Source organism: Notolepis coatsorum (genome assembly GCF_963971535.1).
Source record: "Notolepis coatsorum genome assembly, chromosome: 4".
In the NCBI taxonomy this organism is placed as follows: Eukaryota; Metazoa; Chordata; class Actinopteri; order Aulopiformes; family Paralepididae; genus Notolepis; species Notolepis coatsorum.
In genome coordinates, this window is record NC_140168.1 from 82,702,680 (window position 1) to 82,715,403 (window position 12,724).

General features: G+C 50.0%; 1 protein-coding gene across 1 annotated transcript in view; it reads right to left on the minus strand.

The window, feature by feature from the left end:
* LOC311226583 (venom phosphodiesterase 1) overlaps positions 1-2,402 on the minus strand; it is a gene marked incomplete at its 5' end in the record, with an annotated part of 135,561 nt that extends 133,159 nt beyond the window's left edge. The window contains 2 exon segments of the mRNA XM_084312003.1: positions 2,161-2,242; positions 2,397-2,402. Of these exon segments, the coding sequence (XP_084168129.1) occupies positions 2,161-2,242; positions 2,397-2,402 (88 nt within the window).
* Positions 2,403-12,724: the final 10,322 nt, after the last annotated feature.

The following is a 12,724-nucleotide window of genomic DNA, read 5'->3' on the forward strand; positions in this document are numbered from 1 at the left end:
TAAGCCATCCGCGTGCACGCGCGCGTTGTGTGTGTGTGTGTGTGCATAGGCGCCTACGTAATGGAGCAGGCGAAGCATGTGCTCCACCAGTATTGAACTTGGGGGAGCAAACTTGTCCCTTTGCTCCCTCACTTTTTGATCATATGATATACCCCCCCCCCCCCCCCAATATATAAATCTTATCTAACCATTCTACGTAATTTCAATCAAATTAATAATACGCAATGACACTTAATAGCAAGTTTTTAAGTTTCCAAAGATTGCGACACCCCCCTGCCCGATATGGTTTGATCCAGCCCCCAGCAGACAGAGTGGAGCCCGGCCGGCGCACACTCCAGTCTCACAGCGCTGCAGCCTCCAGGTGTAAGCTGGTACGCAGGCAGGCAGCGTGAACACTTTAGGCACAAGTTAACAGCAGGATTTTCCACTAAGTAAGTTCAGTTGTTCAAACAAACTATTATGTTAGACATCATCTTTACTATTGAGTGGTATAACTTCTACCACGCAATACAATAAAATTGTTTCACGGTCCGAAATGCCATCTGGTCATACCAATAATAATAATAATAATAACAAAGTTTCCCTCTGGTTGGCGTTAGCTTTAGTGCTAGCCGCTAGCTAACGTTGTCATATATCTAGATATGTGGTGTCGTCAGCTGGATAACGTTGACTTCATTTGCAAATTTTAACGTTCGCTATGGCAGACGAGCAGGGCCGGATTAACGACGGCCGCGGCCCGTGGGCCTTTAGTGACGAGGGCCCCCCCAATTTTTTTTTTTTTTTTTTTTATAATAATAATAATAATGCAATAAAAGTCTGAAAATGAAGGGATTATGCCCATGAGTGTCATTTTTTGAAATTAAGGCCTGCCTCTCTAATAAAGGCCTGGTGCTCTTTGCAGCTGAGGTAAATAGAAGACCCGTCCTATATTTGAGGATTTACGGTAAATCAACATGTTCAATTATCTTAAGGTACAATACCTGAAATGAAAATGTGTGTGTGTGTGTGTGTGTCCAGCCAACCAGGTAACATGGCAGAAAAAAGAAAGAATACAGACATCGGAGCATTTTTCAGTACACCAAAACGCAAAGTAAGAACCCTAGTAGCCTAATAGCTCAAAGACTTAAAGGGCGGGCTCCACAAATAATGGATTGCACGGTGTTAATTGCACCCTTACTTACAATTCATTATGAATTGTAAATGGGGGACCCTGATGTAAACAAAACAAAAGGCTTTCTCTGGTCTGCATCCCCTTTACAATTGTGTGTATTGCTCTCCTTAATGTAGAATGATATGGTGACTGTACAGACTCAGGAAGGAGAGAAAGAGACCCAAGAGTTACAGGTAATGGAAATATCAGACAGTCAGCTTAAAGTGTAGGATAACATAACAAATTAAGACACAAATACTTGGATTATATATCCCCCCCTCTCTCCCTTTCTTTACAGAGTAGCATAAAGATTGTGTATTCAAACCGGTTCAGTGTATTCATAAGTGTATTGCTCTCCTTAATGTAGAATGATATGGTGACTGTGCAGACTCAGGGAGGAGGCAGAGAAGGAGAGAAAGAGACCCAAGAGTTACAGGTAATGGAAATATCAGACAGCTTAAAGTGTAGGATAACATAACAAATTAAGACACAAAATAGGCTATATTTACAGCAGACCCTGTTATTGTTCCTTGTTGGTATTTTTTCTCTCTTTCTTATTAAAAACTTGGCCTATTTGAAAGGAGATTGATTTAATAAAAATAAAAGAGTGAAAAATCAATATACAGTATATATACAGTATATATATATATTATTATTATTATAGTAATTACTGCAATATAAACTGAGTTTTATAGTGAAAAGAGCAGCTTTATTGGTCAAGACTGAAGGCTCTATATTGCAGGAAATTGCACGTACAGGTTCATTAAATGAAAAAAATATCTGCCGTGGAGGGGGTCGTGCCGGACCCCCTCCAAACCACCCTTGCCTGTCAATTATTATAATAATAATAATAATAATAAAAAAAAAAAAAATATTGCACCCCCACTTTCAACTATAACTAGGCGGCCATGTGTGTGTGTGTGTGTGTGTGTGTGTGTGTGTGTGTGTGTGTGTGTGTGTGTGTGTGTGTGTGTGTGTGTGTGTGTGTGTGTGTGTGTGTGTGACAGTACCTTTGTCTTGACATTTCCTCAGCCCGAGGCCCAGACCAAGTCCGAGGATTATGGTCACTATGCACACAGACAGGACACCAATCTACACACACACACACACACACACACACACACACGCACACACACACACACACACACACACACACACACACACACATAACATCGCATGTTAGGGCAGGTTTCTCGCACAAGTGTGAACTTGACATTTTCATTATGCATTACAAGAGCCTTTGTACAGCCATAGTTGTGCAATATCATACACAAATGTGGTATTAACTTTCATTTTACGCAGATGACACCCAATTATACCTACCTATTAAGCAGAATAATTCCTCCCAATTACGAAATCTTGAGGCTAGTCGTTCGCCCCCCAAATCAGAGAGGCCTGTTTGAGGACATCTCCTTCAAATGTGATACATGTATCTCAGAGCTCCACCATAAAAAAAGAATTTTTTCATTCCTCCTTCTCGTTTAACCTCTTAAGCCCAACCGGTCCGGTACCGGTCCCAAAATGACATAACGTCATAAATCAATCTCTCTAAACTGTATGACATAATGTTGCCTTTTTTCTTTTTTTTAAAGACCATAATCCTGTCAAAACAGCAGTCATAGTGTATATTTTCAACAATACGTTTGTTTACCAATAGGTTAAAGTGTTATTAGTGAGATTTTAGTTTATGGAATGTCTTTATAATTTTGCGAATATCCACCATTTTGAATTAGCATCGCTAAAAGTTTTGTAGTCATATGAGGAGAGGGCATCCAGAGCAAGCAAATTACTTCCTGATTATTATTTTTAATTTCTCTTATTTCTCGGGATTATCTACCACAAAACTGAACATTATTGGCATAGATTGGAGCGCAGTTAGTGTGTCTACCTTCTGTGAACATTTAGCAACAATCCCTGTTGCAATCCGATCAAAAATGGCGGAGCCATATCCATTTTAAGAATGGAACTGTACATACATTAGATTTCATTCTCAGTTCTTCCTGACTGCCTGGTGATACTAAATCCACATTTAACTCTGGCATTGGAAAGAGTAGATTTGGCCCGATCCATAGATGTGCAAGTTGGCTATAATAAGGTCATTTATAGGCCTGATATTCTATATTCTATATTAATATTTCAAATAGCATGTGTCCGGATGGCAGAATTCAGTACTGTTTCTACAAAACCTTCTGTTTAATCATCTTCCCTTTATTAATTTCCTTAGATTCTTTGTACATGTGATCTCAACAAGGTGCTGAAAGAGCTCAGTGGCAGTTTTTCATGTCATGTCATGTTGTACCGGATCTCAAGAAACAAGAATACCCTGAAGACTCTAACAGGAGCACTCATTCAAGGGTACTACGACTATGCTTGCACCTCATGGTACCAAAGCACCTCAAAGGCACAAAAAACAAGATTACAAACATCACAAAACAAACTGGTCAGACTACTGCTTTACCTTACTTCTAAAATCCACCTCACCCCTGCTATCTTTGACCACCTAGGATGGCTTAGAGTACTAAAAAGCTGCAAGAAAACGGTAAATGTCTGGCATCAATGGTTTCCAAATACTTACTGTCAAATTACAGTAAAATCAAATACATTTACAGATTACAACCTTTATTTAATGGTTAATATTTTGATAAAAGGTAATTTACTGTATTGTTATGGCATTTACACTTAAAGTAGAAAAACAAAAGTATTTGAATTTCCTGTGAAAAAAACATTTATTTTTTACAGTTTATAGACCACAACACCAGAGGGAGTTCCACAAATCATGTTCAACCCAGATTCGGCACAAACAAGGGTCTAAACACGCAATTATGCCACATCAATGTGGAACACCCTACCCACAGCCGTAAAAAAATTTGAATTCCTACCCACCTTCAAAACCGCTCTCAAAGAGCACCTACGGGAGGCTGTAATTCGAAACTGGCCCCCATAAATGTCCAAACACGCCCTCCCACCCACCCACCCACCCCCTCCTAATGTACAGTTTCCTCCCCCTCGTATGTATATATTTTCTGTTAGGATCTCTGTTTAACAGTACTGTATATTTCCATATCTTGTATGTCACAAATGTAACATTACTGTATACCTGTATGTCATGTACAGTATGTCATAAATGTCATGATATACAGTATATCTGTATGTTGCGTATGTCATAAATGTCATTATGAATTGAAAATGGGGGACCCTGATGTAAACAAGACGAAAGTCTTTCTCTGGTCTGCATCCCCTTAACAATTGTGTGTATTGAGCCGTACTGTACCCATTCTGCAATCTGATAATAAAGTTTTCAATCAATCAATCAATGGTCATTTTTAGCATGGTGTTATTCACTGTCAAAGATGCAAAGACAATGATAATTTATATTATCCTTTATTTCATCACAATTTACTCAAGCCTACTGTAGTAACAGACACAATGTGAGGTTCGCCTGTTCCCTGGACCTTTAATTCCTTCCCTGGACCTTTTATTCCCTGTCTCCTCACCTCACCAGCCCCCACCCTCGCGTTGTCGTTGTTTATTTATTGCATTCCCTGCCTCGCTCTGTTCCTTTAAGGTACTGTGAGGATTATGTGTTTGATTGGTCCGTGCCGAACACACACTTCTAAGTCAAGTATCAATTACCATCACGCACCTGATGTGTGTTCTAATTAGCGCCCCAGAGGGCTTTAAATAGCTGGACTTCCCCTTCAGTCCTTGTCGGGTCGTTCTCTATCTGTAAGCTCCTACGGGAGATTCTCTATCTGTATCTGTTTCTGTATTCTGTATGCTGTTTCATCTCCGGCGTGAGACGAGGTGCCAGCCTTCGCCACCTGTCGCCGTTTGCCTGGAGTGGGACACAGCCTGCGCTCTCTAATTCTCTACGGGAGGTATTCCAGTGTTCCACTCCAGACCCCGCGCAGACGCGCTCCTACAGCAGACGCGCTCCTACAGCAGACGCGCTCCTACAGCAGACGCGCTCCTACAGCAGACGCGCTCCACTCCAGACCCCGCACAGACGCGCTCCTACAGCAGACGCGCTCCTACAGCAGACGCGCTCCTACAGCAGACACGCTCCACTCCAGACCCCGCGCAGACGCGCTCCTACAGCAGACACGCTCCTACAGCAGACGCGCTCCACTCCAGACCCCGCGCAGACGCGCTCCTACAGCAGACGCGCTCCTACAGCAGACGCGCTCCACTCCAGACCCCGCGCAGACGCGCTCCTACAGCAGACGCGCTCCTACAGCAGACGCGCTCCACCCCAGACCCCGCGCAGACGCGCTCCTTCAGCAGACGCGCACCACTCCAGACGCGCATCGCTTCCTAATACTCTACAGGAGGATGCGTCTCTCCGAGCCGGCGCGCTCTTCTAGCCGACGCGCTACTACTCCAGACGTGCTACTACTCCAGACGCGCTACTACTCCAGACGCGCATCGCTCTCTAATTCTCTACGGGAGGATGCGTCTCTCCGAGCCGGCGCGCTCTTCAAGCCGACGCGCACCACTCCAGACTTCTAGCCGGCGCGCTACTACTCCAGACGCGCATCGCTCTCTAATTCTCTACGGGAGGATGCGTCTCTCGGAGCCGGCACGCTCTCGGAGCCGGCGCGCTCTTCAAGCCGACGCGCACCACTCCAGACTTCTAGCCGGCGCGCTACTACTCCAGACGCGCATCGCTCTCTAATTCTCTACGGGAGGATGCGTCTCTCCGAGCCGGCGCGCTCTCCGAGCCGGCGCGCTCTTCAAGCCGACGCGCACCACTCCAGACTTCTAGCCGGCGCGCTACTACTCCAGATGCGCATCGCTCTCTAATTCTCTACGGGAGGATGCGTCTCTCCGAGCCGGCGCGCTCTCCGAGCCGGCGCGCTCTTCAAGCCGACGCGCACCACTCCAGACTTCTAGCCGGCGCGCTACTACTCCAGACGCGCATCGCTCTCTAATTCTCTACGGGAGGATGCGTCTCTCCGAGCCGGCGCGCTCTCCGAGCCGGCGCGCTCTTCAAGCCGACGCGCCCTACTCCAGACGTCTTGCCTGCACGCTCCTACTCCATCCCTGTAAGCAGCTCTGGCCCTCGCCCTGTCCAAGGCCTTAACCCTGTTTTCTCTGTCCCTGTCTCCAGCCCGCCTCCCCGGGCCTCTGTCCCTGTTCCCCTCTCCAGTGCCCCTGTTCCTGCCCTGTCCTTTGCCCTGGCCCTGTCCTTTAGCCTTGGCCCCTTGGCCTGCTCGCCTCTTAAAGGCACAGTGCCAATTTTCCCATTCCTTGTTCCAGTATTTTTGTGTTCTCCCTTAAAGGGACAGTGCCGCTTTTTTGTTCGTATTCAATAAATGCCCTTTCTTGGCTTACTCTCATACCTGTCTTGTGTTGTGCGATTGGGGTCGGTTACAAACCATAACAGTACGACCCGACCAGTCGACGACCCCAGCCAGCACAGACAGTATATGTTGAGTTTGTCCTTTGTTAGCTCCCCTGTTAGCTTCCCTGTTAGTCTCCCCTGTTGGCTTCCTTGTTAGCTCCCCTGTTAGCTTCCCTGTTAGCTCCCCTGTTAGCCTGTTAGTCTCCCCTGTTAGCTCCCCTGTTAGCCTTTGTTTGTTCCCCTGTTGACTCCCCTGTTAGCTTCCCTGTTAGCTCCCCTGTTAGCCTGTTAGTCTCCCCTGTTAGCTTCCCTGTTAGCCTCGTTAGCTCCCCTGCAGCTTGCCAGGCCTCTACTACCGGCATGGCCCCAGTCTGCTAGCTTAGCCCCGGCTGCTAGCACAGCCTCTATGTTAATGCAGCCCTTGCAGCTAGCATAGGCCCTGTAGCTAGCCATGCCCAGGCAGCTAACCCGGTCCCTCTGCATGGCCTCCACTTTTTGTGTAGCTTTCCCACTGCTAGGACTGCCCCTTCAGCTAGCAAGGTCAGTTTTCCCCACTGCTAGGACTGCCCCTTCAGCTAGCAAGGTCAGTTTCCCCACTGCTAGGACTGCCCCTTCAGCTAGCAAGGTCAGTTTTCTCCCACTGCTAGGACTGCCCCTTCAGCTAGCAAGGTCAGTTTCCCCACTGCTAGGACTGCCCCTTCAGCTAGCAAGGTCAGTTTTCCCCACTGCTAGGACTGCCCCTTCAGCTAGCAAGGTCAGTTTCTCCCACTGCTAGGACTGCCCCTTCAGCTAGCAAGGTCAGTTTCCCCACTGCTAGGACTGCCCCTTCAGCTAGCAAGGTCAGTTTCCCCACTGCTAGGACTGCCCCTTCAGCTAGCAAGGTCAGTTTCCCCACTGCTAGGACTGCCCCTTCAGCTAGCAAGGTCAGTTTCCCCACTGCTAGGACTGCCCCTTCAGCTAGCAAGGTCAGTTTTCCCCACTGCTAGGACTGCCCCTTCAGCTAGCAAGGTCAGTTTCTCCCACTGCTAGGACTGCCCCTTCAGCTAGCAAGGTCAGTTTCCCCACTGCTAGGACTGCCCCTTCAGCTAGCAAGGTCAGTTTTCCCCACTGCTGGGACTGCCCCTTCAGCTAGCAAGGTCAGTTTTCCCCACAGCTAGGACTGTCCTTCCAGCTAGCTTGTTCTCTCATGCTGGTCCAGCCCTGTCTGCTAGCCTAGCTCCGGCGGCTAGCGCAGCCTCTATGTTAATGTAGCAGTACAGCTGGCATAGGCCCTGTAGCTAGCAGTGCCCTGGCAGCTACCCTGTCCCTCTGCTAGCCCCACTTTTGGTGTAGCTTCCCTGCTAGCATGGCCCAGTTTTTGTTTGTTTGTTTATTGCCTTGTCATGTCCCCTGCCCCTTCAAGCCGACGCGCACCACTCCAGACTTCTAGCCGGCGCGCTACTACTCCAGACGCGCATCGCTCTCTAATTCTCTACGGGAGGATGCGTCTCTCCGAGCCGGCGCGCTCTCCAAGCCGGCGCGCTCTTCAAGCCGACACGCACCACTCCAGACTTCTAGCCGGCGCGCTACTACTCCAGACGCGCATCGCTCTCTAATTCTCTACGGGAGGATGCGTCTCTCCGAGCCGGCGCGCTCTCCGAGCCGGCGCGCTCTTCAAGCCGACGCGCCCTACTCCAGACGTCTTGCCTGCACGCTCCTACTCCATCCCTGTAAGCAGCTCTGGCCCTCGCCCTGTCCAAGGCCTTAACCCTGTTTTCTCTGTCCCTGTCTCCAGCCCGCCTCCCCGGGCCTCTGTCCCTGTTCCCCTCTCCAGTGCCCCTGTTCCTGCCCTGTCCTTTGCCCTGGCCCTGTCCTTTAGCCTTGGCCCCTTGGCCTGCTCGCCTCTTAAAGGCACAGTGCCAATTTTCCCATTCCTTGTTCCAGTATTTTTGTGTTCTCCCTTAAAGGGACAGTGCCGCTTTTTTGTTCGTATTCAATAAATGCCCTTTCTTGGCTTACTCTCATACCTGTCTTGTGTTGTGCGATTGGGGTCGGTTACAAACCATAACAGTACGACCCGACCAGTCGACGACCCCAGCCAGCACAGACAGTATATGTTGAGTTTGTCCTTTGTTAGCTCCCCTGTTAGCTTCCCTGTTAGTCTCCCCTGTTGGCTTCCTTGTTAGCTCCCCTGTTAGCTTCCCTGTTAGCTCCCCTGTTAGCCTGTTAGTCTCCCCTGTTAGCTCCCCTGTTAGCCTTTGTTTGTTCCCCTGTTGACTCCCCTGTTAGCTTCCCTGTTAGCTCCCCTGTTAGCCTGTTAGTCTCCCCTGTTAGCTTCCCTGTTAGCCTCGTTAGCTCCCCTGCAGCTTGCCAGGCCTCTACTACCGGCATGGCCCCAGTCTGCTAGCTTAGCCCCGGCTGCTAGCACAGCCTCTATGTTAATGCAGCCCTTGCAGCTAGCATAGGCCCTGTAGCTAGCCATGCCCAGGCAGCTAACCCGGTCCCTCTGCATGGCCTCCACTTTTTGTGTAGCTTTCCCACTGCTAGGACTGCCCCTTCAGCTAGCAAGGTCAGTTTTCCCCACTGCTAGGACTGCCCCTTCAGCTAGCAAGGTCAGTTTCCCCACTGCTAGGACTGCCCCTTCAGCTAGCAAGGTCAGTTTTCTCCCACTGCTAGGACTGCCCCTTCAGCTAGCAAGGTCAGTTTCCCCACTGCTAGGACTGCCCCTTCAGCTAGCAAGGTCAGTTTTCCCCACTGCTAGGACTGCCCCTTCAGCTAGCAAGGTCAGTTTCTCCCACTGCTAGGACTGCCCCTTCAGCTAGCAAGGTCAGTTTCCCCACTGCTAGGACTGCCCCTTCAGCTAGCAAGGTCAGTTTCCCCACTGCTAGGACTGCCCCTTCAGCTAGCAAGGTCAGTTTCCCCACTGCTAGGACTGCCCCTTCAGCTAGCAAGGTCAGTTTCCCCACTGCTAGGACTGCCCCTTCAGCTAGCAAGGTCAGTTTTCCCCACTGCTAGGACTGCCCCTTCAGCTAGCAAGGTCAGTTTCTCCCACTGCTAGGACTGCCCATTCAGCTAGCAAGGTCAGTTTCCCCACTGCTAGGACTGCCCCTTCAGCTAGCAAGGTCAGTTTTCCCCACTGCTGGGACTGCCCCTTCAGCTAGCAAGGTCAGTTTTCCCCACAGCTAGGACTGTCCTTCCAGCTAGCTTGTTCTCTCATGCTGGTCCAGCCCTGTCTGCTAGCCTAGCTCCGGCGGCTAGCGCAGCCTCTATGTTAATGTAGCAGTACAGCTGGCATAGGCCCTGTAGCTAGCAGTGCCCTGGCAGCTACCCTGTCCCTCTGCTAGCCCCACTTTTGGTGTAGCTTCCCTGCTAGCATGGCCCAGTTTTTTTTTGTTTGTTTATTGCCTTGTCATGTCCCCTGCCCCTCTGTCTGTATTTTTGGGTCGCCCGGTGGCTCCCGTGGAGGGGGGGGTACTGTGAGGTTTGCCTGTTCCCTGGACCTTTAATTCCTTCCCTGGACCTTTTATTCCCTGTCTCCTCACCTCACCAGCCCCCACCCTCGCGTTGTCGTTGTTTATTTATTGCATTCCCTGCCTCGCTCCGTTCCTTTAAGGTACTGTGAGGATTATGTGTTTGATTGGTCCGTGCCGAACACACACTTCTAAGTCAAGTATCAATTACCATCACGCACCTGATGTGTGTTCTAATTAGCGCCCCAGAGGGCTTTAAATAGCTGGACTTCCCCTTCAGTCCTTGCCGGGTCGTTCTCTATCTGTAAGCTCCTACGGGAGATTCTCTATCTGTATCTGTTTCTGTATTCTGTATGCTGTTTCATCTCCGGCGTGAGACGAGGTGCCAGCCTTCGCCACCTGTCGCCGTTTGCCTGGAGTGGGACACAGCCTGCGCTCTCTAATTATCTACGGGAGGTATTCCAGTGTTCCACTCCAGACCCCGCGCAGACGCGCTCCTACAGCAGACGCGCTCCTACAGCAGACGCGCTCCACTCCAGACCCCGCGCAGACGCGCTCCTACAGCAGACGCGCTCCTACAGCAGACGCGCTCCACTCCAGACCCCGCGCAGACGCGCTCCTACAGCAGACGCGCTCCTACAGCAGACGCGCTCCACTCCAGACCCCGCGCAGACGCGCTCCTATGGCAGACGCGCTCCTACAGCAGACGCGCTCCACTCCAGACCCCGCGCAGACGCGCTCCTACAGCAGACGCGCTCCTACAGCAGACGCGCTCCACCCCAGACCCCGCGCAGACGCGCTCCTTCAGCAGACGCGCACCACTCCAGACGCGCATCGCTTCCTAATACTCTACGGGAGGATGCGTCTCTCCGAGCCGGCGCGCTCTTCTAGCCGACACGCTACTACTCCAGACGTGCTACTACTCCAGACGCGCTACTACTCCAGACGCGCATCGCTCTCTAATTCTCTACGGGAGGATGCGTCTCTCCGAGCCGGCGCGCTCTCCGAGCCGGCGCGCTCTTCAAGCCGACGCGCACCACTCCAGACTTCTAGCCGGCGCGCTACTACTCCAGACGCGCATCGCTCTCTAATTTTCTACGGGAGGATGCGTCTCTCCGAGCCGGCGCGCTCTTCAAGCCGACGCGCACCACTCCAGACTTCTAGCCGGCGCGCTACTACTCCAGACGCGCATCGCTCTCTAATTCTCTACGGGAGGATGCGTCTCTCCGAGCCGGCGCGCTCTCCGAGCCGGCGCGCTCTTCAAGCCGACGCGCACCACTCCAGACTTCTAGCCGGCGCGCTACTACTCCAGACGCGCATCGCTCTCTAATTCTCTACGGGAGGATGCATCTCTCCGAGCCGGCGCGCTCTCCGAGCCGGCGTGCTCTTTAAGCCGACGCACCCTACTCCAGACGTCTTGCCTGCGCGCTCCTACTCCATCCCTGTAAGCAGCTCTGGCCCTCGCCCTGTCCAAGGCCTTAACCCTGTTTTCTCTGTCCCTGTCTCCAGCCCGCCTCCCCGGGCCTCTGTCCCTGTTCCCCTCTCCAGTGCCCCTGTTCCTGCCCTGTCCTTTGCCCTGGCCCTGTCCTTTAGCCTTGGCCCCTTGGCCTGCTCGCCTCTTAAAGGCACAGTGCCAATTTTCCCATTCCTTGTTCCAGTATTTTTGTGTTCTCCCTTAAAGGGACAGTGCCGCTTTTTTGTTCGTATTCAATAAATGCCCTTTCTTGGCTTACTCTCATACCTGTCTTGTGTTGTGCGATTGGGGTCGGTTACAAACCATAACACACAATATTTCTGACCCTGGGAATACATTCCCTGAGATCCATAGATGTACCTAGATACCAAGAACATGCAAATGGGCCTTGTAGAAGTGGAGAAATCTTCCATTTACTTACAGTAGGTATGTATTTTTAGGCGGATTTTCAGAAAATAGGGCTAGGGCTTAACAGGCTCTTAGCCTGCAACGGCCCACATGTGGGCCCTCTTGAGGACGATTTGCCCACCGACACTTTGCCCACCACACTCTAGCGGCTCGGGTGTGCATATTTTTTAATACAATATATATTGAATTAAAGCCCTATTTGTTGCCTGTCGATAGCCGGTGACTAAATCCATTCAGCGGTTCTCGAGTTACATGCAGATAATTATGTGAGGCGTGCGCCGAAGTACACGGCAGACTTTTTATTTTTTCAAATACCACTCCCAACTCTCGAGCCTCTACCTCCGTCAATCATTTGGCAATCTCATCGAATGCATTGAAGTCTATGAGAAAATAGTTTTCTGAGCTCTCTCACCTTTTACCAAAACCGCTTCTAATCACTCATTTCTGAACAGATCTTTATGAAATGTACTACAATAGACTTCAGGCTATGGCCCCATTGTGTTTTTTCAGCCATACCATATTTTTGGGAAATACTACTTCTGGACTACTAACTACTACAGAAAAATGCTGAAAGCCTAATTCATGCATTTGACTCATCACGTTTAGACTGTAATGTGCTTTTTTCAGGTCTACCTAACTCTAGCGTCAAAAATCTTCAACTCGTGCAAAATGCGGCTGCACAGATACTAACTAAAACTAGAACATTTGATCATATCACACCAATTCTGTCCTCCCATCCAGGCCGGATCTGACTTTAAAGTGCTGCTCCTTGCTTACAAAATTCTAAATGGGCTCGCACCTCTCTATCTATCCGATCTTTGTTCTTCGTTCACAAAATGTGGGGCTCCTATCGATTCCTAGGGTAAAAAGAAATCCACTGTCCACAGAGCCTTTGCCTA